The sequence below is a fragment of the Carassius auratus genome, chromosome 9 (genome assembly GCF_003368295.1).
Source record: "Carassius auratus strain Wakin chromosome 9, ASM336829v1, whole genome shotgun sequence".
NCBI lineage: Eukaryota > Metazoa > Chordata > Actinopteri > Cypriniformes > Cyprinidae > Carassius > Carassius auratus.
The window spans coordinates 34830152-34857531 of NC_039251.1; the positions used below are offsets into that span (position 1 = coordinate 34830152).

General features: G+C 42.5%; 1 protein-coding gene across 3 annotated transcripts in view; it reads left to right on the forward strand.

Annotated features, from left to right (window-relative positions):
• The window catches only part of LOC113109138 (E3 SUMO-protein ligase RanBP2-like), a 145084-nt gene that overhangs the window by 49663 nt on the left and 68041 nt on the right, over positions 1–27380 (forward strand). For all 3 annotated transcript variants that reach the window (XM_026272712.1, XM_026272713.1, XM_026272714.1), the window contains exons 6-9: positions 6078–6220; positions 11807–12002; positions 24736–25036; positions 25117–25298. In XM_026272712.1, the coding sequence (XP_026128497.1) occupies positions 6078–6220; positions 11807–12002; positions 24736–25036; positions 25117–25298 (822 nt within the window). The remainder of the gene's footprint in view (positions 1–6077; positions 6221–11806; positions 12003–24735; positions 25037–25116; positions 25299–27380) is intronic.

The window sequence follows — 27380 nt, forward strand, 5'->3', positions numbered from 1 at the left end:
TCCAATACTGGAAGATGTTATACAAACATAACTTTTCGCTACATACAACTTCAATATGGAACAACAGATACATTTTGATTAATAGAAAGTCAATTTATTATAAAGACTGGATGGATCAGGGAGTGTGGTCACTGTTACATTTATTTGACTGCAGTGGTAACCTACTAGGACATAATGACTTTATTGTTAAATACAACATTTTATGTTCTAGAACCAAATATAACAAAATAATTAAGGCTATCCCTTCAGCACTAATTCAGTTAATTAAAGGGACATTACTGTATATATCACCTGTAGTACAAGTACCTAGTCTGTCTTTTGATGGTGTCCAATTTGTTGACAAAAAAATTTAATAACAAATTGTTAAGGTCTCTCCTTACAGCTACTTACTTTCCAGCTCAACTAAAGAGGCATTTTCTTCTCAAGAATTTCACTCCGAAAACCATTTCAAAGATAAGAACTAGTTATCTCTCTTATCCAGTCTCACCGAAAGTTAAGGAAATTCACTTTAAATTACTGAATGACATTTATCCTTCAAATGATTTCCTACACAATAGATTCAATATCGGTATTAATACATGTACTTTCTGTCATTCTCAAACTGAAACGGTGGAACATCTCTTCTTTTCATGCGCTCACACCAAATTGTTTTGGTCAACTCTCCAGAATTGGTTAGCCTGTAAAACTTTTTTTTCCAGTTCTAGCTTTTGATATTATCAAATATGGTTTTCAGTTGGATGATAAATATACAGAATTTGGAAATAATAATCTTCTTTTATTGGCAAAATTTTTTATTCATAAATGTCGGTTTTTGAAAATGTCTCCCATCTTTGAAGCTTTCAAAAACAAGTTAATTTTGTTTAATAGTGCATTGGAAAAATGCAAATTTTCTAAAGCCCGGCTGTTAAGAGATTTTATTTTAGTAGTACTTTATTAACTATGTTTAATCTATTTATGTGCTCGTATTTACATATTTTATTTATTTTATTTTATATGTTTTATAAACATTGTTTTCATATTTTTTATATAAATGTTGAATAGATTTGTGCTACTCTGTACTGTTCTACATAGCATTTTTTTGTGCTCTATTATTTTACATTCTGTAATGCCTGGTCTAGTTCCTTATTCCTGTCATGTGACTGATCACATTACAGGTCGACCTATTTACAGTTAAAGACATACACACACTAAAATAATTAAGATGATTAAAATGGCTAATACAACATGTAAAACCATTAAAACTCAATTATATACAGTATTGTTCAAAATAATAGCAGTACAATGTGACTAACCAGAATAATCAAGGTTTTTAGTATATTTGTTATTGCTACGTGGCAAACAAGTTACCAGTAGGTTCAGTAGATTGTCAGAAAACAAATGAGACCCAGCATTCATGATATGCACGCTCTTAAGGCTGTGCAATTGGGCAATTAGTTGAAAGGGGTGTGTTCAAAAAAATAGCAGTGTCTACCTTTGACTGTACAAACTCAAAACTATTTTGTACAAACATTTTTTTTTTTTCTGGGATTTAGCAATCCTGTGAATCACTAAACTAATATTTAGTTGTATGACCACAGTTTTTTAAAACTGCTTGACATCTGTGTGGCATGGAGTCAACCAACTTGTGGCACCTCTCAGCTGTTATTCCACTCCATGATTCTTTAACAACATTCCACAATTCATTCACATTTCTTGGTTTTGCTTCAGAAACAGCATTTTTGATATCACCCCACAAGTTCTCAATTGGATTAAGGTCTGGAGATTGGGCTGGCCACTCCATAACATTAATTTTGTTGGTTTGGAACCAAGACTTTGCCCGTTTACTAGTGTGTTTTGGGTCATTGTCTTGTTGAAACAACCATTTCAAGGGCATGTCCTCTTCAGCATAGGGCAACATGACCTCTTCAAGTATTTTAACATATGCAAACTGATCCATGATCCCTGGTATGCGATAAATAGGCCCAACACCATAGTAGGAGAAACATGCCCATATCATGATGCTTGCACCTCCATGCTTCACTGTCTTCACTGTGTACTGTGGCTTGAATTCAGAGTTTGGGGGTCGTCTCACAAACTGCCTGTGGCCCTTGGACCCAAAAAGAACAATTTTACTCTCATCAGTCCACAAAATGTTCCTCCATTTCTCTTTAGGCCAGTTGATGTGTTCTTTGGCAAATTGTAACCTCTTCTGCACATGCCTTTTTTTTAACAGAGGGACTTTGCGGGGGATTCTTGAAAATAGATTAGCTTCACACAGACGTCTTCTAACTGTCACAGTACTTACAGGTAACTCCAGACTGTCTTTGATCATCCTGGAGGTGATCATTGGCTGAGCCTTTGCCATTCTGGTTATTCTTCTATCCATTTTGATGGTTGTCTTCCGTTTTCTTCTACGTCTCTCTGGTTTTGCTCTCCATTTTAAGGCATTGGAGATCATTTTAGCTGAACAGCCTATCATTTTTTGCACCTCTTTATAGGTTTTCCCCTCTCTAATCAACTTTTTAATCAAAGTATGCTGTTCTTCTGAACAATGTCTTGAACGACCCATTTTCCTCAGCTTTCAAATACATGTTCAACAAGTGTTGGCTTCATCCTTAAATAGGGGCCACCTGATTCACACCTGTTTCTTCACAAAATTGATGACCTCAGTGATTGAATGCCACACTGCTATTTTTTTGAACACATCCCTTTCAACTAATTCAACTAATTGCCCAATTGCACAGCCTTAAGAGCGTGCATATCATGAATGCTGGGTCTCATTTGTTTTCTGAGAATCTACTGAACCTACTGGTAACTTGTTTGCCACGTAGCAATAAAAAAATATACGAAAAACCTTGATTATTCTGGTTAGTCACATTGTACTGCTATTATTTTGAACAATACTGTATACATAAAACCATCCTAATATATATTGAGCGGTAAAAACATGTGTCTTTGTGTGACAGTGTCACATAGTCCCCCCCTTAGTCTATGACTCCCAGAGGATGGCACTAGCCCTTTAAGGACCTCTCAGCCATTGTCCCTGTGGTAGGTGTCCTGTTGAATGTGTGATTTAAAATGTCTTTGTAACAAAATAAGGTAAAACTAGGCCTTGCCACATAGGCAATAGTCTGCCAGAAGCATTTAGGTGAACACTAGAGAGAGGTTGAGTCCCATACAAGCCTGGGTGTTCCAAGGCAGATGGCACCAATCCTCCCAGGATGATGTTGCACCCAGCCACGGTGGTCGGCCTACATCAGCAGATAAAGGAGCTGAAAGAGACTTGTATGACGGAAATAGACTTCCGTCACGTCTCCCTCCTGTGAGGCAATTTATTCCAACCATCCTGGCTTGTGTGGCTGAAATGAAGAGGTTTTGGGAGCCTTTTTCCTACCAAGTACCTGTTAGGGGCTTCTCGAGGCTAGATGTCCAGTGAATAGAAGTTTTGGGGATGGCAGATCCTCCCCTTCAGAATCATCTGTGTCAAATCATTTGAATCCGAGCTGCAGGGCAGCGCTCTATTCAACTGGGGCCTCGTTGCCATGGAAAACAGAGCGCTTCGCCGCCTCCGTTTTTAAAAAGATTTATAAATCTTCTGCCCTGGCCGTATGTGCTTTGAATGTGACGTCCCTCCTTACAGCCTATCAAGCGGAGTTATTCGAGGAAATGGCGCTCAGAACTTTGTGTCAGTGTATTCGTCAAGGGGATTGGTTCACCTCATTGGACCTCAAGGATGAATATTTACATAGATATATCACATAGATATTTTTCCTGCTCACAGGAAATATCTGAGGTTCACTTATCAGGGCACAGCATACGAGTATATGAGGATCCCCTTTGGCGTGGCTTTGGCACCCATGGTATTTACCAAATGTGTGGAAGTGGCTCTGACACTGTTAAGGAACGGAGGATTCAGAGTTCCATCTTATCTGGACGATCTGCTAATCTGCGTGCCATCTCCGCATAAAGCAGAGAGCGATACACACACACACTAGTGACACATCTGGAGAGATTAGGTTTCAAGATATACCAAACAAAGAGTTGTCTAACTCCTTCAAAGGAAATAGTCTTCTTGGGTCTCAGGTTGAATTCAGTGAGGTTTCCATCGTTCCCATCAGAAGAGTGCATCAAAACATTTCTCACTTGCCTCTCCCACTTTCAACAAGGTAGTTTAGTCTCTTTCAGAATGTGTCTTTGACTACTGGGTCTGATGATCTCTACAGTGTCAGGGGTTCCCCTGGGACTGCTGAGAATGTGGGATTTTCAGAACTGGACAGCATCACAGGGCATTCGCCCCACGAGATGTCTCAGCCACAGAGTGAGCATCTCACCAGAATGCATGAGCGCTCTCTGTCATTGGAGAGCCCTGTCTTTTCTCAGGACAGGATGTCCTCTGGGTCCTGTACTATTGAGAAAAGTGGTGACAACAAATGCATCTCTCATGGGCTGGGGGGCAGTGTTCGAGGGCAGAACAGTGAGGGGAGTTTGGTCTCTGGCACTGAAAGAGAAGTACATACATTTTCTAGAACTAATGACAGTGTTACTAGCTCTGAGAAATTGTGTGCATTTTCTCAAGAATCATCATGTATTGGTCAGGACAGACAATACAATGGTGATCGCCTACATAAACAGACAGGGAGCAGTGCGTTCTCACAAGCTTCACTTGTTAGCGAAAGAACGGATTATGTGGAGCAGCAGGAACCTCCTGTCATTGTGCGTGATGCATGTTCTAGGAAAAATGAACAGGGGAGCAGATTTATTGTCCAGAGGGATTCCTCTGTACAGTGAGTGAAGACTTCACCCCCAAGTTATGCTCATTGCTTTCATCTTTGCAGGACTGACATATGAAGAGTGTACAAAGTAACACATCTACAGCAATAGTGTGAAAGCATATAATATGCGTCACATGACTAAACTTGCATCATTGTTTTCAAAAGCCTCCGTTTTCAGAGTCCACACTACAACGTGAAAATTGCATTTTCAGATTTATCCACTTTGGAGAGCGTTTTTAAAAAGCTGTGTCACATGACACTGGAAAGATCTCACTTAGTAGAATAAAACCAGCATAATTGTTTGGGCCTTTAACTAAACTTGAGTGAAACTATAGAATATGTATAAGACACTAAGAAAACAACAATTTAGGTATAAGAAAAAGGCTACCTTGATCCCACATGCTGTAACTTTTGATTATTTCATGTATCACCAAAAATGTAAATCAAATATAATCCATATGTGGGTGAACATAACCAATATAAAAAGAGTTTCTCCTATCTTATTCTTTTCCGTAGTAAATATCAAGGAAGAATTTTTAATTTTTTTATCCTTAAGAACAATTTTTTTTCTTACATATTTCTTCACCTTTTTCTCAGCACAAGAATATCCAAATTTAAATTATCCCCCCCCCCTCCAGTTGATTTTATCAACTGATACCTACCTTCTGTCTCTCCATTCTACAGTTTTGGAGTTATGAGCCATTAATTGTGTATCTCCCGCTGAAAACCAATGCCTTCAGGTCTTAAAGAGTTAAAAGGGATAGTTCACCCAAAATTGATTACCCATAAGACTTTTGTCTGTCTTCAGAAAGATGTAATCTAAATTAAACCTCCATTTAAATATCACTTAAGCAAAACTTTGATGCTTCAAAAAGTCTGTAGAGACATTTTATGACAGTGATCCATGTGGTTTAATCTGATCATGTGATATGATCAACAATGTGTATTCACATATAAACATTGATCAACCTGCACATGTAGAGCTCATCAAATATAGTAAAGCTCAGATGTGTTTGCTAGACATACAAGATATCAGTGAGAGTTCCTCGCTGTGAATGAATGCACTGAATCGCTTTCCTTGACGTGTATATTGTAAATTCGATCATTGTTTTTGTTTTGTTTGTTGTTGTTTTTTTAGGGGGGGGGGGGGTGTTCTGACATCGTGACTTGTTTTTTTCTGTAAATGCTCTTTGAGTAAGAAGGTTGTTTCGTTTTCAGTTTGTTCATCATGAAAGGTTTCAGTGGCTCATGGGGGGTAATGTTCCTGATAATCTGACTCTCTTCTGATCTGTGTAATCCCTAGCACTTCTCTCTGCTTTATTTCAGGAGTACCTGTGTCAGCCGAGTGTGTCGTCGAACGAACAGGCGTCACGCAAGTTTCACAAAGAGCTGCTGCTGGCTCAGTGCAGCCGAGTGAGACTGACGCTGACACTGAAGGACTGTGAGGAGAGCACCGCTGCCCTCTGGAGGTACACACAAACACACACACACACACACGCACACACACACACACATAATTGACCGCTAGCACAGCACAAAGTAGTTTGGGAGGACTGAAGTTATTGACTGAAACAATGATATTATTATGAAATAGGATTTTTTTTGGTCGATATGATACCTAATTTCACAAACAACTATTGGCCGATTCTGATACCAATACTAATACTGGACAGTTGCATAAAGCAGGGTTTCAAACTAAAATAATAATAATAATAATAATAATAATAATAAATTAAAATTATCATTTTTATCATTTTCCAAGCAGAATTGGTATTTGAATGTTTCTGGTTTCAACGGCATCAACATAAACAAACGTTAATGCGCGTAAGCGCTTTTGTGGACCTAACTTAACATCCGGTAGACTCCAAATAGAATCAATAACAACAGTCAAGTCCCTCTAGAGTAGATATTTTTGATAACAAACTAAATATGTTTGCTGCGTGGATCAGGAGGACTTAATGAAAATGCAAATTCATTCTTTGCCAACAGGAGATGTTTTAAAGCATAGACATAAAGCACCAGAAATAGAGGTTTCCTCAGTAACAGCTGTAAACAAAGCAGAGCTGGTATGCTCATACGCTGCTATCAGGCATATAACATGCAAGTCTTCCTTCAGAAATACAACGATATAAAAACAACTGTGCCTCGTTTTGATATTTAAACATTAAACATTTACGACTGTAACCCTTGTTCCCCGAGAAGGGGAACGAGAACTGTGTCAAACGACACTTTGGGGGAAGTCCCTCAGCATAGCGCCTCTGAAGTATGAATGAAACTGAGCCAATCTTGATTGGTGTTGCGTCATGACGTAATGTGTGACAGCATATGCGGAAGCTATAAACAGAACGCCGGCACACAATAGAGACAACTTCTGTGATGAAGCAAGCGCTCCCAGGCAGGGGGAGGTGTGGTGAAGGGATGCAGTTCTTGTTCCCCTTCTTGGGGAACAAGGGTTACAGTCGTAACCCGAGATGTTCCCCTTTGAGGGAACATCGAACTGCTTCGAACGACACTTTGGAGGAACGAGTACTCACTATGCCACAACGATCCCTGCCTGTCCTAGTGTGAAGCTGTGCACAGGCACACTTAGGACGAGAGCACAAGGGTGCCAGGTGTCGATGGACTGTCCAGGCTGTAAAATCTAATAACAGTGTGAGGGGTGGCCCGTCCCGCTGCATCGCAGACCTCCTGGATGGGGGCTCCTGAGAGGAGGGCTCTAGAGGACGCCATGCCTCTGGTAGAATGAGCCCTCACGGCCAGAGGTGAATGCAAATTGCGCACCTAGCAGGCCAAAGATATAGCTTGGACAATCCAGTTGCTAATGGTCTGTTTGGAAGCAGGAAGCACCTTCTTGGGCGACCCGAAACAAACTAATAACTGGTCTGACTTCCGCCATGAGGAGGAGCTCTGGATATATATTTTCAGAGCTCTGACAGGGCAGAGCAGGTGAAGTCTCTCCTCATCCGCCGTCATGTGAGGTGGAGGATGAAAAGCCTGCAGAACCGTAGGCCGTGCCACATTAGACGGCACCTTGGGCAAATAGCCTGGCCTAGGAAGTAGGATGGCTTTGATGTCACCTGGAGCAAACTCCAGGAACCCGTCAGATATAGAGAGTGCCTTGAGATCTCCTACCCTCCTCAGAGAAGTAATGGCCAACAAGAAAGCCACCTTAAGAGAAAGGTTCTTGGCCTCAGGCGACTCCAGCGGTTCAAAGGGGGCCTCAACCAACCCTCCGAGAACCACTGCCAAGTCCCAAGTGGGAACCCTGGTACAAGCCACAGGTCTCATCCTTCAAGCCCCACGGAAGAAACGTACGACCAACTGCTGTCTCCCCAGAGGCCCATCACTCAGAGGAGCGTGGAAAGCCAAAATGGCAGCCACGTACACCTTGAGAGTGGATGGGTTAAGACCAGCTGAGAAGCGATCTTGGAGGAACTCCAGCACTGAAGCCATTGGGCAGTTAACTGGGTCCATCTTACGCTCTCTGCACCAAACCGTGAAAACATTCTATTTAAAGGCAGTACAATTTCCTCGTGGAGGGAGCTCTAGAGCTGAGTATGGTCTCCACTACTCCTGCTGACAGGCCAGTCTCTCGGTACTGTGCCCCCTCAGGGGCCAGACCCACTGTTTTCATAGTTCGGGCCGAGGGTGAAGTATTGAGCCTCGGCCATGTCTGTACCATGGCATCCAACCCCAGTGGGGCTGGATGTGTGAGGGAGAACCACAATGGACAGTGAGTCGTCTCTTGAGACCCAAATAGATCCACTTCCACTGGGCCGAACCTCTGATATATTGACTCCACCACCTTGGGATGGAGTCTCCATTGCCCGGGCCTCAGCCCCTGCCTCAATAGGATGTCTGCTCCCTGATTCTGATTCCCTGGGATGTATGTTGCTCTGAGAGACAACAATATCCCCTCGGACCACAAGAGGATCTGATGCACCAGTCTGCATAGAGGGTTAGATCTCAGACCCCCTTGATGGTTTATATAGGCCACCACCGACATATTGTTCATCCTCACAAGGATGTGATGACCCTTAAGATCCGGCAGAAACCTCATCAGAGCTCGGAACACCACCAACATTTCCAGGCAGTTTAAATGCCAGGAGGAACGATGGTCCTGCCATAGACCTCTCGTAAAGCGGCCGTCCATGACCGCGGCCCAGCCCGTGAGGGAGGCGTCTGTCGAGACGGCTTTCCAGTGACATGACGCTCCCAGCAAGGGACCTTGGGACAGAAACCAAGGTCTCTTCCACATAGATAGGGAAAGAAGGCACCTGCGCGTAACCCTGATCATGCGAAATGGGTTTCCCCTCGTGGAGAACCCCCTTGGTTTTCAACTACCACTGCATTTTAGCTTTATCCTGGTCACCGTGGCCAGGATGGATTCGATCCATGCAGGAGACAATTTTGCTCGCACCGTGACCGAATCCCACACCACTCCCAGGAACGTGGTTCTCTGGGCTGATGCCAACACACTCTTTTTCATGTTGAGTCTCAACCCTAGGCTCTGGATGTGGGCAAGGACAACATCTCAATGCCAAACTGCCAGCTCTTGTGACTGGGCTAGAATCAACTAGTCGTCGATTTAATTGAGAACCATGAGACCCTGAAGCCTCAGCGGTGCTAGAGCTGCATCCATACATTTTGTAAATGTGCGAGGGGAGAGAGCTAGGCCAAACGGAAGAACCCGATATTGGTACGCCTCGCCCCCGAAGGCGAACCTCAGGAACTTCCTGTGAGATGGAAGGATAGAAATGTGGAAGTACTGTATGCGTCCTTCAGATCTATCGTGACAAACCAATCCTTGGATTGAATTTGGTTCACGATGATGGGAATAGTGAGCATCTTGAACCTGAACCTCCTCAGACACCAATTCAAGTGCCTGAGATCTATTATTGGACGCAACCCCCCATCCTTCTTGGGAACTAAGAAGTAGCGGCTGTAGAGCCCGGACTCCCTGTCTGGAGGAGGAATACATTCTATAACCTCCTTTACCAGCAGAGAGTTTACTTCTTGCTCCAACACCTGACTCTGCTCTGGGTTTGAGTGGTGCGCAGAGCCCAAGGAGAAATATTCATGAGATTTTTTCATGCATCTAATTACTCTACTAAGGGGACCAGCCTCTCGAGGCTGGCCTCGGGTATTAATCGGGATTCGTTCTTGGCCCTCTGAAGCGGATTCTCCGGCAGGGTTAGACCGAAAACGATTTTCGATGTGTGGACGTGAATGCTGCCTGGCCGCAAGCCTGTGGGGCGGACAGTGCAGGGCACGTTCGCTGGAGACCGATGCGTCCTGAAGCGCACTTGAAGGCGGGAAGTCGACATAGATTTGCTGTGGGCTCCACGGAGGAGGTGACCTCGATCGCTCCCCCAAGGGTGGGGCCGTTGGCTAGGACTTCTTTGTTGAAGCCTTTCTTTGCCTGCAGGACAGACCTCAGGTCACCAGGCTTAGGGCCTGAGGGGGGGCTCTAGAAGCAACGCGCCCTTTTTGCGCCTGTCTGTAGGCGGAGGAGCTGGCGGATGGCTGCGGCTGCCCATTTGGGGCAGGCCTCTTAGGCTTTGAGTGGCGAGGGAGGTATTGACTGAAGGCTGCAGATTATTCTGCGCCTCCTGAAACCTGTCGACGATGACATTATACTTACCTAGTCGCCGAACAGGCCAGAAGGCGAACCTTCCTCAACTCCGCCATAACTCCCGGAGTTGTACCCTCACCCTAATCAATATTGTTAAGAAGTTTGGCCTGGTACGCTTGCAATACTACCAGTATATGCAGACTAGCACCAGCCCGGCCCGCAGCCATATAAAACCTGCCCACTAACGTAGATGTATCAGCACGGCTCAGTGGGCAGCACTGGGGGTCTTAGGGATGATGCAGACTCGGGGGCTAAATAGGTGCTTTGTAAGCGGCTGTTCCATCCGAGGCAGCATCCCATAACCGTTCTCTCGCCCCCCAAAGATGTTATTATAGTTAGCACAGGGGGGTTGGACACGCGAGATAAGTGTACTTTGTTCCACAATTTACAGAACTCGTTGTGTGCCGGCGTACTTTTTATAGCTTCTACAATTGCCATCACACATTAAGTCATGACGCAACACCAATCAAGATTGGCATAGTTTCATTCATACTTCAGAGGCAACGTTCGACGCAGTTCGATGCTCCCTCGAAGGGAATCTAAAGACTTTTTGGATATATGAAGTATGCAGTACTTCGCTATAGGTACTCAAGATTAACATGAGATTAGGTGAAACTGTGTATGTTATGTACCCTTTAAGTTAGCAGAGATATGTGGTACAGTATGTGCTTGTGAGACACAGACACGATCACTGCATTGTTTTCCCAACACTAATTTATGGCCACACTGGTTGGTCATACAGTTAGAAGCAAAACATAATTAAAAACTCTATAACTGCTTTTGCAACATAAAGAAAATGGCTTTCTGCCATCTCAATTTCCTTTCCTTTCCTTGTAATTCAGAATGTGTTACAATTATCCAAAACTCTCCACATTTTTTTTGTTAATCTGTTAATGATTTAATTGAAATATATTCAATTTATAGTAGCCTATAAAATTTTATTCTGTTTTCTCTGTTCACAGAAGCGCTGCAGGTCCATGATTTGACCATGTGAATCCGTGTTAGACTATCTTGCAATTTTCACTGATTCCAAACTCACAAAAAGCTGCATATTATGAGCCATTAATTTTCTCTTTAATGTAGGGATAATGCTCGGCGGTTCCATGAAGAGGCATTTCACTTGTTTGATGTGTCAACATCATGTTTGCATATAGCCGTATATATTGTACAGATGTTTTTTGGCAAGAATGTAATTATTTTGCCGGAGAAAAAACATTAGATTATGCAACAGATATGCAACTCATGCACTCATATCTCCATGCTGTTAAAAAACCATTGATATTGTCTATTTTCATGCTATTTCTGAAATGCAGATGGCTGTAAAACAATCAAAATAATTTTTTTTAATGTCCTGCACTGACTGGATGCCATGTTAATGTTGGTGTCACTCACGGCCGTCGTTGTCTTTGTTGCGGTGCAGTTTTGACTGTGCCATGCAGGATCTGAAGAACACAGCTACAAACAGGACGGATGAGCTGGCGGAGGTGTTCACGGAGATGAGGGCGCACCTGTACCTGTACGCCGGGACACTGCTGCTGAAGAGAGCCCAGGACGGGGCGCAGCAGTGGAGGACCGTGCTGGATCTGGCTGCTCTCTGTTATCTCATATCTTATCAGGTACGCTGCTTCCTCTGTAGATGCACTGATTTAAAATTTCAGATTTTTTGTTTCTTTGTTTTACTATTTTGCAACTTTGTTATAAAGAACTGACAACAAAAATACACATTAAAAATACACATAATATACAAATTAAAAAACTGTGTTTAATTGTCAGGTACAATAGGTGCATTTAGCAGGAGCATTCAACTGAATGAACAAATATAAGAATAAAACACTATATAGGTTGATTTTCAGTCAAGAGTAGTGAGTGATTTTTCTCTTTGTGATTTGTTGTTATATTAACTTTAAAGGGATAATTCACCCCAAAATAATTTTTCTACCACAATTTACTCACTCCAAAGTCGTTTTAAACATTAATGAGTATATTTCTTCTGCTAGACATAAATGATATTTTGAAGAATGTGGAAGACCAAACACTTGCCTGTCCACTGTGACTTTCATAGTATTCAAGTTCAGTGTAGACCAGCAACTGTTTGGTTACCCACATTCTTCAAAATATTTTCTTTTGTGTTCAGCACAAGAAAGAAATTAATACACTTTTGGGACAACATGTGAGTGAGTAAATAGTGACAGAAATTAAATATTTGGGTGAATTATCCCTTTAAGATAGCTTTAAGAGCTGCACTCAAAAAAATTTTTGGTCTAAATTTAAATTTTATGTAATGCAATTACATAACAAATTTCCATGCATTTAGATTACATAGTTTTAACATAAAATAAATCATTAAACTCAATGACTCTTATGCATCCGTCATACCTGAATGAAACAGGTGCTGCTCATTGTTCATGTGTTTCCACACTACAAAGTGTTAAAGTAGAACTGAAGCAGTGCTGGAGTTAAGGAGATAATTATCTTATGATTGAGTATAATTGATGAACAGCTGCTGTTAACAAGCAGAATCACTGAAGAAAAAAGATACACAAGCACTACAACTGACTTCAGACACAGACGAAGTTGAAATCAACTGAAATAAAAGTCATTAAATCTCTCAAGATCTGATTAAACAACTCCTAAAACAGCTTCTCGTTAGTAGCCAGACTGACTTTATTTATGTCAGACGTCTAGAGAAACTCTGATTGATATATATATATATATATATATATATATATATATATATATATAACTTATATATATTGTTTAATTTGAAATCACCATAAAGGAGATTAGTGTTTCCTTTTGTTGGGCTCTTGACCCTTGATGTTTTAGTGGTAATGTTATGCTGGTTGAGGCATGTGAATCACATTACATTTATTGATTTCTTTTATGTTAAAACTACGTAATCTAAATGGATGGAAATTTGTTATGTAATTGAAGTGCATAAAATATAAATTTTGACCGAAACATTTAATAAATGTATTTTCTCTCAGCACGTTTTTTTCTCAGATGTTCACTTTCATTTTAGACATAATCTACTGAGACTATATGTATTGTAAATGTTGTGTTTTTAACCTCGTAACCTGCACCCCGACTCAGGCATCCTGAACTCCCCTTGTTTGCACTTTTCAATATTTACAAATAGGTTAAAATGAAACGGGACAAATGTAATCTTGAAAAACTATATATTATTATAAAGATCTAAGCCTCAAGCAATGACAATAGATCACTGTTTTTCAATGGAAAGCTTATAAAGAATCTATTTGCTAAATTTGTGTAAGCAGTACACATCAAAACATTAAGAATAAAAACACGGTACATACCAGATTTGTCATAATAACGAGTCATAAACACATCCACAGCTGTAAATGACGGTTTAGTTAGAAAGTTAAGGGTTGACTGAATGTAATCTCATGGAGCACGTTGAATCCAACGAAGCAATAATGTTGAAATATAGATGATAATCCCTTTGTTTACATTTCAGTTCTTCAGCGGCAGAATTGTTTGTGTCCTTTATGGAATAACTCAAACTCAGAAACTGTGTCTTGATAGTAAAAAAAATGACATGGTTTTGTAGCGGACAGTGTCACAAACAGATGATCCAACAAAAAAGTGAAAGATTGGCAGAAGATTGTTTATTTGAATTCAGGCGATCTCTCGTGATGGCTCATGTTACACCTGTCATCTGAGGGAGTTGGAACTTAGCGATTGCCTTTTCCTTTATTTGTTTTATTTTTCAATAGTTTTCATATATGTGCGAGTGTTTTTTATGTTGAACGTGCCTGTATATAAGGGGGAAGTCGTGCTAGGGGCAAGTCATGGCCTAATGGTTAGAGAGTCGGACTCGCAATCGAAGGGTTGTGAGTTTGAGTCTCGGGCCGGCAGGAATTGTGTGTGGGGGAAGTACATGTACAGTGCTCTCTCCACCCTCAATACCATGACTTAAGTGCCCTTGAGCAAGGCATCGAACCCCCAACTGCTCCTCGGGCGCCGCAGCATAAATGGCTGCCCATTGTTCCGGGTGTGTGTTCACAGTGTGTGTGTGTGTGTTCACTGCTCTGTGTGTGTGCACTTCAGATGGGTTAAATGCAGAGCATGAATTCTGAGTATGGGTCACCATTAGGGCTGTAACGATATGCGATATGAAATCGAAATCGCCATACGCAGGTCCACTAACCTGTATCGTATTGTGAGAAGGCAGGATCACAACACCCCTCCTAGAGTTATCCTTCCTGTCCAGATCCAGTGCTACCACATTTTTAAATTACTATAAGTATTTGTCTACGCTGATCGTCATGTACAAACACGTCATTAAAATGAAGTGTAACACCGTCAATACTCAACGAAGAGACATGAGAGAGAGATCTATAGAAAGCTTGACATGTCTACTTTTAAACTAAACAAGTGCTGCCGAAAACAAATATTCTGTGATAAAGTAATCCATATGAAAACAAGGCGATGTCTGTTTTTCACGTCTCCCTTCATTATATCTAATGTGACCACGCCCCCGCACTGAACGCGATATTCAGATTCAAACTGAAGTGTCACGGGGTGACAGGCAAGGAGGAACTATTGTCCTGGGGAATGTTTCTGGGTGGGGGTTGTTTTGGCGGGACACCGGGCCGGTTCCGGGGTTTCCTCCCGTGGATTTTATCCAGACGCTGTAATGTAATGAAGAGATGAGTTGCAGCTGTGCAGTGGGAGGGAAGTTGGCAGCGATTGGGTTGCAGACTGATCAGGGGAATATAAAAGGGACATTGTGATGGAAGCAGGAGAAGAGAGGGGGAATGAGGGAAGAGGGGAAACGGGGGAAGAACAGAGTGGGAACAGGAACAGGAACAGGATGGAACGGACGGATTAATGCCGTGGGGGCGAAGCGGAAGCGGCAGGACCAAGCGGAAAGGACAAAGCGGGAAAGACAGAGAAGGAAGGATTAGCGCGGCGGGAAGATGGAACTCTAGTCACAGCATTTGGGGAATTGGACAAACGAATTCACAGCGTGAACGGGATGAGGATTGGGAAGTGGCTGAACACCCTTATCATCTATACAGCAGTGTGGGAGAGTCAAACCTTAGATGGCAGAAGTAGCCGGCGGCGACTGTGAGCGAGGGCTGTATTTGCTGTGAGTTTGTATGTACTGCAGTGCTTAGTGTGAAGTGAACACATGTGATTCTCTGAGGTGATTAATTGTATACATGAGTGTGGGTGGATATTCTGCTGTCTGCTCTGAAGGAAAGTCGCTGTGTGTGAAGATCTTGTACTACTGCCCGTTCCATAAACTGTTGTCAAACTTTGAAGAGAGGCTGTGGAGGGAGATGATTTGATCATTGTCTGTTTGAAGTTCCGCTATGATGTCCTGAAGTTAAACTGCTGTGAAAGGTCTCTTGTTTCAAGTGTCCCATAATCTTCCGCTGCCGTCATGGAGGAGAAGCTGTTGTCTGTCGTGGTCCGCCCTGGGGAGAAGCCATTTGTCCACTGCAGCCCTGTTGAAAGGAAGGCCATTGGGTGCCGCTCTTTTGCTGCTGAACGTTCCACTACCTGCTGGCAACCTGAAGTGTCACGGGGTGACAGGCAAGGAGGAACTATTGTCCTGGGGAATGTTTCTGGGTGGGGGTTGTTTTGGCGGGACACCGGGCCGGTTCCGGGGTTTCCTCCCGTGGATTTTATCCAGACGCTGTAATGTAATGAAGAGATGAGTTGCAGCTGTGCAATGGGAGGGAAGTTGGCAGCGATTGGGTTGCAGACTGATCAGGGGAATATAAAAGGGACATTGTGATGGAAGCAGGAGAAGAGAGGGGGAATGAGGGAAGAGGGGGAACGGGGGAAGAACAGAGTGGGAACAGGAACAGGAACAGGAACAGGAACAGGATGGAACGGACGGATTAATGCCGTGGGGGCGAAGCGGAAGCGGCAGGACCAAGCGGAAAGGACAAAGCGGGAAAGACAGAGAAGGAAGGATTAGCGCGGCGGGAAGATGGAACTCTAGTCACAGCATTTGGGGAATTGGACGAACGAATTCACAGCGTGTACGGGATGAGGATTGGGAAGTGGCTGAACACCCTTATCATCTATACAGCAGTGTGGGAGAGTCAAACCTTAGATGGCAGAAGTAGCCGGCGGCGACTGTGAGCGAGGGCTGTATTTGCTGTGAGTTTGTATGTACTGCAGTGCTTAGTGTGAAGTGAACACATGTGATTCTCTGAGGTGATTAATTGTATACATGAGTGTGGGTGGATATTCTGCTGTCTGCTCTGAAGGAAAGTCGCTGTGTGTGAAGATCTTGTATTACTGCCCGTTCCATAAACTGTTGTCAAACTTTGAAGAGAGGCTGTGGAGGGAGATGATTTGATCATTGTCTGTTTGAAGTTCCGCTATGATGTCCTGAAGTTAAACTGCTGTGAAAGGTCTCTTGTTTCAAGTGTCCCATAATCTTCCGCTGCCGTCATGGAGGAGAAGCTGTTGTCTGTCGTGGTCCGCCCTGGGGAGAAGCCATTTGTCCACTGCAGCCCTGTTGAAAGGAAGGCCATTGGGTGCCGCTCTTTTGCTGCTGAACGTTCCACTACCTGCTGGCAACCTGGAAAGGAACTGCTGGGTGAAGTATTCTATCATTGTCTGTCCTATATTCTACTGTCATACCCTGGATATAAGACGTTGTGTTGAGCTCCTTCTCATAGACTGTCACAGTATCTGTTGTGTTGGGACCATCATGCCAAAAGCCCCCACTGCTGCTGGACTGAGGAAACGGAGCTGGAACTCCTCCATCTTGTGTTTTTAGTATTTAGGATTTTAACTTAATAAAATTTGTACTTTTATACCTACCTGGCTGTCCGTCTGTGGTGTCTCTGGAATAACTCCTCGAGGTGGTACGTTTGGTTGGGGGACCCCGACGCCCCCATGACAGAAGCGCGCGGCTTGAATACGCCCACACAGAAGCAAAAGCAGCTAGACTGTTCTTCAAGTTCTTTTTATTTTACTGTTTGCTGCGATGAGAGGAATAAGACATAATTCACCCCAAAAGGATATGATGTGGTTGAGGATTTGAGAAATGGATTTCCTCAGAAAAACAGAATGAAGTCCTCTATTCAGCCTCTAAGTCTCTTTATATTTATTCATATACTTGTACTAGTTTTCACATAACGTGTAAACATTTTACTAGTTAGACTTTCCTATAATTCCTGACTAAATGTATAATTAAGTTAAATATTATGAAGTTTCAATAACAATATGCAATACTATATCTGTCACAACCACACCTGCTACACTCCCAGGATCAGACACTCTAGCCACACCCACTCGTCCCCAATCACCAGAATTCTGAACACCTGTGCATCATCACCAGCACCACATATAAAGCCACCAGTCACCAGCACTCAGTGTCTGGTGTTGCACCGATCTCCTCACTAACCTGAACGACATTCGTCTACCTTCCTGATCTGCCTTACCCTCTTCATCCTCATCGGAATTCCCTCCACCATCGTCTTCGTCTGAGTCACCATCTGTACCACCGTTCACCTAAGGAAAGTTGTGTTGTCTCAGTGTCTTCCACGTGTCAAGATTCACCTGTGTCTGAAACCTCTGATTTATAATAAACACTGTTTCACTGAATCCTCTGTGTCCTCGTCTGTGTCTGACAGAAGACCAGACCAAATGCAGAGCTCTCCAGATACAGGCGAGGACCGCACCGCGGATCCCTTCACGGAACTGGTTCACGCTGTACGGTCCTCACTAATACAACAAACTCAACTTTCTGCACCTACTGTCAACAGTTCTATCACCTCGACACCGCCGGTCACTTCTTCAGTTGCCCCTGCGAGTCCCATGGCCGAACCTGCGACATACAGCGGCACGGCGGAGGATTGCAGCGGGTTCCTACTACAGTGTCCCCTCTACATGGAATCCAACGCTCATCTATTCACCACTGAACGCAGTCGAGTCGCATTCATCATCAACCTGCTCTCAGGTAAAGCTCTTCAATGGGCTCAATCTCTCTGGGACTCTAACTCCTCAGCCATCGGATCAGTCACAAATTTCTGTTCTCAGTTAAAATCCGTCTTTGGTCAACAAACTTCGGCATTATCTGTCCACGATCAACTATTTACTATTCGCCAACAGAGAGATGAATCCGTGAGTGATTATGCCGTACGCTTCCGTACACTCGCTTACATAAGCGGCTGGAATGAGACTGCCTTAATTACAGCATATCGCCAAGGTTTGTGTGACAAAGTACAAGGGTTGATTGTGGTATATGAAGACTCACTGGGACTTGAGTGTCTAATCCAAAAATCCATTAGAGTTGCCCAGAGACTCACTGCCTGTCATCAGCTCACTCCCGCTGTACTTCCTCCGCCCGCTATACCATCTGTCGCTCCTCCAGCACCTGAGCCCATGCAAGTGGATTCTAACCACCTATCCACATCGGAACGTCAGCGGAGGATTAACACCGGGCTGTGCCTCTACTGTGGGGGAGATGGACACCTCTTACCATCCTGTCCAGTACGACCTCCACGCCCTGCGGTGAGTACCATCCATATTCCACCTCTAACTGCTCCTTTGACTAAAACCTGGGTTACTCTAAGGCATCTCCATTCTTCCGTTTCAGTACAAGCCCTCATCGACTCCGGTTCGGCGGGGAACTTCATCAACCGGCAAACATTAACTCGTCTAAATGCCAAACATCATCGAAGCCCCGTCGAACTCAAGATAACAACAATACAGGGAAAACCGCTGGGCAAGGGTCGTGTCCACTATTTCTCCCCCACAATCATCCTCCGCGTGGGACTCCTGCACGAGGAAGACATCACATTTATGGTGCTGGAGGAATCCACCGCAGACATCATCCTGGGACGCCCCTGGTTAAATCAACACCAACCTCACATCCATTGGCCCACTGGTGAGATCCTGAAATAGGGGCAATCCTGTCATCTTACGTGTATCACTCCCCCAGCTAAAATTCCCAAGGTCATTCCTCCCATTAAGAAGTCATCCCTACCGGTCCAGTCCACATCAGTGGAAAGCCCGACACCAAGGCTGATCATATCATCCCTCCTGAATATCGGGCGTTCCAGGATGTGTTCAGTAAGCGGTTGGCAACGAAATTTCCACCTCATAGGCCATGGGACTGCGCCATCGACCTCCTGCCTGGAGCAACCCTTCCTAAAGGACGAGTCTATCCACTGTCCATCCCAGAGCAGAAGGCCATGGAGGAGTACATACAGGAAGCCCTCGCTCAGGAGTTCATCCGACCATCTACTTCCCCTGCCGCTTCCAGCTTTTTCTTCGTGGCCAAGAAGGACGGAGGCTTGAGGCCGTGTATCGACTATCGCCACCTCAACTCTCAAACCATCAAATTCAGCTATCCTCTTCCCCTGGTCCCAGCGGCATTAGAACAACTACGCGGAGCCAAGATCTTCACAAAACTGGACTTGAGGAGCGCCTACAATTTAATCCGCATCCGGAAGGGGGACGAGTGGAAGACGGCTTTCATTACTCCTTCCGGGCACTATGAATACAGGGTCATGCCATATGGGTTATCCAACAGTCCATCCGTCTTCCAAAATTACATGAATGAAGTCTTCAGAGAATACCTTAACCAGTTCGTAATTGTCTACATCGACGACATCCTCATCTACTCCACTTCCAGGGAGGAACACATTCAACATGTCACACTCGTACTCCGAAAACTCCGGGAACACCACCTCTACCTCAAATCTGAAAAATGTGAATTCCATACGCCCTCAGTCCAGTTCCTGGGATACATCATCGACCCACAAGGCGTGAAGGCATATTATTATAGCCCAGTTTATGCTGATTACAGTAAGATTAGACTTTACCCATTTAGATATTTATAAGAAACTGAAAAAAGCACAAATGTCAGGGCATGACAATCTCCAGGCCCCAAAAATACCCTTAGACTCCAGAGGGTTAATAAAAATATATATTTTTTTTCCTCAAAATATCTTTTGAATTGTTTTGTCAAAGCCCCCCCCCCCCATATTGAGGTTTGTATCGTACCGTGGGTCAAAAGTCGTGATATTAACCGAATTGTGGGTATGGTGTATCGTTACAGCCCTAGTCACCATACTTGGGTGAATGTCACGTCACTATATGAATGATTACCATCTGTTTTGCTGAGTGAATCAGCTCACTATTACTGTGTAATCATGGCTATCAATGTGAAAGCCGTCTATATGAATAGATTTATTGACTTTATGGTGCATTTATTTGATTACCATCTCTATAACTGGCCATCAGCACATCAGCACGTGATAATTGACTATATGACCAGAATTTATCGTAAATGCTGCTTTTCTAGCAATCTCAGGATGTTCTGTAATTGGCATACTAAGTTAAATCTTTTTTATTTATCTTTCTCAAATTATTCTTATTGTATTTTTCTAGTGCTCAAATCACTTATATGATGTCTAAGTTTCTGTCTATTGTTTTATAATAAAAAAATGCAGTGGTATGTTTAATGACTAAAATAGTTTGTAGAACCCTTCAATACAGTTGGTAAATATGTTTTATACTTGGGGGGGGTGGGGTGGGGTTGACTAGACATAGTCTTAGAAAAATGGTTGCAGGAATCTCATTTTTCTTGGTATCTTCTACAGATTTAAAATAGAAACTCATGAGACATTTGACTTTCAACCCATTACTTTTCTAGAATGCTCCAGGAATTATTCATGTATTTTTATGTAAAAAAAAATAATATTTTTTTTTATTTTCATTTGTTTAGCATTATCAACTCTGGTTGATAAAAAGTACATCCTGAAAGAGTCTTCTTTCAAAAGACACCAAAATTATGTGTGCAACACACTGAAATAAGGATCCATTACAATTTTAAGTTAGGTAATGCACTTTCAGCTGTGAGTCCCATAATGGGGCAGGGGTGGTGTGCTGGCTAACAGGTTAACATTATTACAGCAAAAAATATGTCTCTAACTGAGACATGGCAGAAACCAGATAATTTTTTCCATCTAAACCAGTCTGTTCCCCCAGGATATAGTTATGTTTGTAAATATGGGAAAGGGGAGGGGGCTAGCAATACTTTTTATAAAAATAAATTTAAAGTATCCCAGATGACTTTGTCTACATATTCTTCTTTTGAGTCAATTGCCATAAAAATCAATGGTGCGATTACTACCATCCTCATTAACTATCTACCGCCCTCCCAAGAGCAATAATGGCTTTTTAACTGAACTATCTGAACTCTTGTCTTATCTATGTTCCATATTTTCAAATGTTATCCTTCTGGGTGTTTTTAACATTCATACAGATAATGTCAGTAATGCATTTTATCATGTTTGGATTGCTTTGATATACAACAATTTAACACACTGCCCACTCATACTAAAGGGCATACTCTTTATCTTGTTTGCTCCTATGGTAAAACACCTTTTAATTGTACTGTTTCTGATCTATCCATATCAGATCACTTTCTGGTATCATTTTGTGCCAAACTGGCTATTTTTAAGGTAAACCTGTGTTGCCCGATTACATTTCGGAATATTAAGAACATTGATTTGTCTACTTTTGCTGATGAATTTGCCATCTTCTCAAGTAAATCAGTATATCTACTGTTGATGAACTGGTAAAATATTGCGATGATGGACTGAACATGATTCTAGATGAATTTGCACCTGTGAAAACACGAACTGTTTCATTTGTAAATTCGGCCCCTTGGTTTACACTTGAACTGCGTGAACTTAAAACTAAAGGCCGTAGATTAGAGCAGCTGTACGTCAGGTCTGCCTTACTGTTCATAAAGAAATGTATGCTGAACATATTCAAAATTATAAAAATACACTGACTAAAGCTAAATCTGATTACTACTCAAACGTAATTGGAGTTAGCAATGGGAACTCTAGGTCTCTTTTCTTGGTGGTAAACAATATTCTGAAACCAACTGATTCTTTGCCATCTGATATGTATTCCAATGACCTATGTGACCATTTTTTTACTTTTTTTGCATCTTAGGTTGAAAATGTACATCAGCAATTACTTACTGGCAATCTTCACAATGACTCCTGTCAGTCTATCACTCACACACCGCCCCACTCTGATTTCTATAACTTTACACTACCAACTACTTCAGAGATAGTGGGTCTGATAGGTAAATCTAAATCTTCAACTTGTCAGTTAGACCCTCTACCAACTCCTTTAGTAAAAGCTTGTTTACCAGCCCTTTTGTCGTTGATCACTAAAATTGTTCATGTTTCACTTGGTTCTGGTTTTGTTTATTGTTTGTTTGTTTATTTCCAGCTATTATTACACCCATACTTAAGAAACCAGGGGGTGATCCTTTTAATTTGGACAATTTTCAAATACCATTTATCTCTAAAGTAGTTGAAAAGTTTATTGCAATTCAAATTCATGAACATCTGTCCAATAATAACTTGTATGAAACATTCAAATCTGGTTTTCGCCCCCACCACAGCACTGAGACCACTCTTCAGGATAACCAATGATCTACTGTTGGCTGTTGACTCTGGGTTTTTAACTATAGTTGTCCTTCTTGACTTAAGCGCTGCCTTTGATACTGTCTCACACAACATACTTATCGACAGATTAGTTTCCATTGGTATTACTGGCACTGCTCTGTCTTGGTTTAGGTCATATCTATCTGGACACAGTCAGCATATTCAATTAAAAGGTTTTAGTTCAAGAACATCTACAGTCACCACTGGTGTTCCCCAGGGTTCTGTTTTGGTCCCGCTTCTTTTCATTATGTATATGCTCCCTCTTAGGGGATATTTTAAGGAAATATGGTATTAATTTTCACTGTTATGTGGATGACACCCAACTTTACCTGTCTGCCAAACCCACCGGCTCTTTTCCTCTGCCATCTTTGTCAAGCTGTTTAGCTGAAATTAAAGACTGGCTTTCAGCAAACTGAAGGTAAATGGCAATAAAACAGAGCCTCTGCTTGTTGGCACTAGATCTGTTGTGTCTAAATCTAATTTTTTCTCTTTACACATCGACAATACTGCAATCTGTCCTCCCTCTCAGATTAAAAGTTTGGGTGTCATCATGGATAGCACACTATCATTTAAAGCTCAAATTAATAATATCACACGGATTGGATACTTCCATTTGTGCAATATAAATCGTCTCCATCCCTTTCTTTCAAATAATAATACTGCAGTTCTCATTCACGCACTAGTCACCGCACGTATAGACTACTGCAATGCTCTTCTCACAGGTATTCCCTCCGAATTGCTGCATAATCTTCAATTGGTTCAGAATTCTGCAGCTTGTGTTATCTAGAACACCTTATACTGATCACATTTCTCTGGTTCTCCAACAACTGAACTGGCTTCCAGTAAAATATAGAGTTGAATTCAAAATCTTGCTGCTCACTTATAAGGCACTTCATAATCTTGCACCACAATACCTTACTCAATTTCTCCAGGTTTACACTCCTTCACTTGCACTTAGATCTTCATCTTCAATTTCTCTTGTGGTACCTCGGATTCGACTTACTACTATGGGTGCCAGATCTTTTAGTTATGTTGCCCCCCACCAATGGAACTCTCTTCCCCTCAATGTTTGCCACAGCGAGTGCTTGTTGACTTTTAAAACACGTCTTAAGACATATTTTTATACAGTCTTTTTTATAACATGTTTTATTAAGACTTAAATGCACTTTATATGTATATGCTGTTTGTTTAATGTATGTTTTGTCTTATGCAGTGACCTGTATATTGCCGGTAAGGTGACCTTGGGTGTCCTGAATGGCGCCATGAAATAAAAAAATAGGTTTTATCATAGTAAAACTACTTAATTTTCTTTTGCATGATTTCTGAATTCTTGAAACTATAAAATACATTAGTGTTATGATAAATGTATATTTTGGATAAACGTGAGAGCTACAATTGTGATTTGTAAATATTACAATTTATTCATTTATTTATTGACTTTTTTATTTTATCAAAGTTCTATTTTTACCCCATTGTATTTTTTTTTATCATCATATTTGAGGAGGTTGGGCACAACAATACAATCCTGCTTAGGGCACCCATTTTGCGTTGAAACATCTGTTGCAGATTTTTTTTTTTTTTTTTTTTTTACTTCAGCAGTATGCATAACTTTCTGTGTGTCCTGTTGCGCTCATTTGTTTTGATAGCTGAATGAGTCTGTCACACACTCACTCTGGCTGTGCAAGCCTCATCTGGCACGACATAAAGACAGGATCAGTCCCCGTAAGTGTGATGTTGAAATCTGAGCTGATCGTGTGGAAAATCTGCTAATTCCAGTTCCTGGCCAGTCAATTTGTGCATCTCTAATTTCCTTTTCCTCATGCGTTTGAGCTGTGTGATTGTCCTCCTCACAGGCTCTCATCCTCTTCTCCCTCAGGCTCCCAGACCCAAAGCCAGGAGCCTGAAGAGTGAGCAGGTGTCCCATGAGCCTCTGGAGCTGCTGGCCTGTGATCGTCAGAGTCAGGCGGGTCACATGCTGCTGAACCTGAGCCAGGACGTGGAGCAGCTGCTGAAGGATGTGGTGGAGTCGTTCGGGAACCGTAGTGGCCCGGGTCATCTGTTTGATCAGCTGTTCGGTGCACAGACACAGGAGCAGCACTCCTTCATCTGTAACGATGACATCCATGTACTCAGCGTACACGCGCCCAAAGCCGCTGATCTGGCCAAGTGGGACAGTGGTGAGTGTCAGACCGGAGCGTGAGTGAGTGTGTTGGGTCTGCAGCAGATTCTGATGGGTGTGTGTGTGTGTGTGTCACAGGAGCGGTGATGCTGCATGCGGGTGATCTGCAGCAGCTGGTGTGGCTCGGCCTGCAGTGGGCGCTAATGGGTCAAAGCGTGAGTCTGCAGGACTGGCTCAAGCAGCTCTTCCCTCGCCTCACGCTCGAGACCTCAAAACTGGACACCAACGCACCAGAATCCATCTGCCTGCTGGACCTGGAGGTGCGTTCATGCTTTAGTGTCTTCCACAGAGGAAGATGTTGGTCTGTGCGAAACAGGAACAGGGTTTGGTGATTCGCTGATGTCATTCTGTACAGAGGTGTATTCATGTCTGATGATTGTGGCAGGATGCTGCTGTAGGTGGCAGGGCCTTTCTGAAATAATTTATTGTAATTAATAAAGTAATTTAAAGGGATAGTTCAGCCAAAAATGAGCATTTGCTGTTAATTTTTTCATCCTCAGGCCATCCAAGATGCAGGTGACTTTTTCTTCAGTAAAACAGTAAAGAATATTTTTGGCTGAGACCTCGCTTCTTGGTGATTTATAAAATGCAACAGCTGCCCATTTTTTAGAAAAAATAAAATAATATCAGCTAACACAAAATTAATATCTGTGGTTCCTGATGATATCTTGAGGTCTTATGAAGCAAACTATCAGTCTGTACAAAAAATGAAGATGAAGCTGAAAATTTTTACCTGTAATCCAGAGCCTTAAGCAGATGGAGAAATACGATTCTTTTCCACAAATTGGTTCCTTCGGACAGTTTGATTCAATTAAATGGTTCAATAACCGTAGACATGCAATGACATTCTATTATTAAAGTATTAAAAAATTACTTAACATATAAAGTGAATAAACTAATCTTAATCCATGTTTTTACATAAAAGCTATAACTTTATTTTTATTTATTGGATATATTTGTAATGGGGCGAACAAGATGTGAGACCTGCGGATCCACTTGCATGCTTTATTCAAAGGCTTGATCATGAAACAGGCATGGGTTGATACACAGCAAACAGTAATATAGAGGACAGGACTGAAGACTAAATACAAAACACAGGCGATGGCCAAGGTGAGGGGTAAACAGTATTCGAAAGGGGTGAGACGAGAAGGGTAATCCAAGACAGGCAATGTAAATCAGGGCAGACAGAGATCAGACAAAACCAGATAACAGGCAAGGATCAAGACGTAGGTAACATTAAACAAACTATGAACACAACTAAGACTAGGCAAGACACGAAATGTCTTCGTAAATTAGCGTTAGCAGTGCAAAAGGTTGTGGGTTCAATTCCCAGGGAACACACATACTAATAATAAAAAAAAACAAAAACAAAAAAACAATTGCAGCCTGATTGCACTGTAAGTCACTTTGGATAAAAGCTTCTGCAACATACATAACTGTAAAATGATAAACCATACTCTGCGATTTGATGAAGGATAACCATGGCTTATAAAGTTCATTAGATTGGTTACAGCTTTGTGTGTCATTAGGGAAATGTAGTCCAGTCTATAGTATATCAATCTGTGCAAGTGTGATCAACAATATGATGGAAGAGTGACCTCCGATGGCAATTGGACAGAAAGCCACGAACTGAACAGAACAGGGCAGAGCAGGGAACCAGGGTGGAGTAGAGAACCAGGGCAGAGCCGGTGAAGCAGGAAGACAGGGCAGAGCAGACAGGGCAGAAGATCACCACGGTGGAGCAGACAGAGCAGTCCCTCACACTGGATACCAGACTGGGATAACGTAGGGATGACCTTGATAATCTGGGCATAACAGAGAGTATGTGACGTGACTTTGGATGATCAGCTGTAATGTGATGTGACTCTAGAAGGTCAGTTGTGAAGTGACTTGACTCTGGACAAACTGCTGAGACATGACTTAACTGTAGTCGAACAGGTGAGATGTGGCCAGACTCTAGAATATCAGCTGGGATGTGATGAGGCTCTGGGAGTTCAGATGAGAAGTTACAAGGCACTAGAAGATCAGATGGGACATGACAAGGCTCTGGCAGATCAGGTGAGATGTGAATTAACTCATGAGCTGCGACTTGACTTGATCCATGTCAATCAACTGTGACTTGACTTGACCCAGGAAGATCAGCTGTGACATGACGGAGCGTTGTTCTCACTGCCATTTTGCGAACAGGCTATGCTGTCACGACAATTCTATTATTATGCTCCGGTGCGGCAGCCATTTCAGTCACAGATGCTTTCCTCCTCTGCGACACCCACAGTGAATGAAAGGCCAACACCCAACAAAGCATTATACACAAATTGAACGAGTGACAAACACGGACCCTA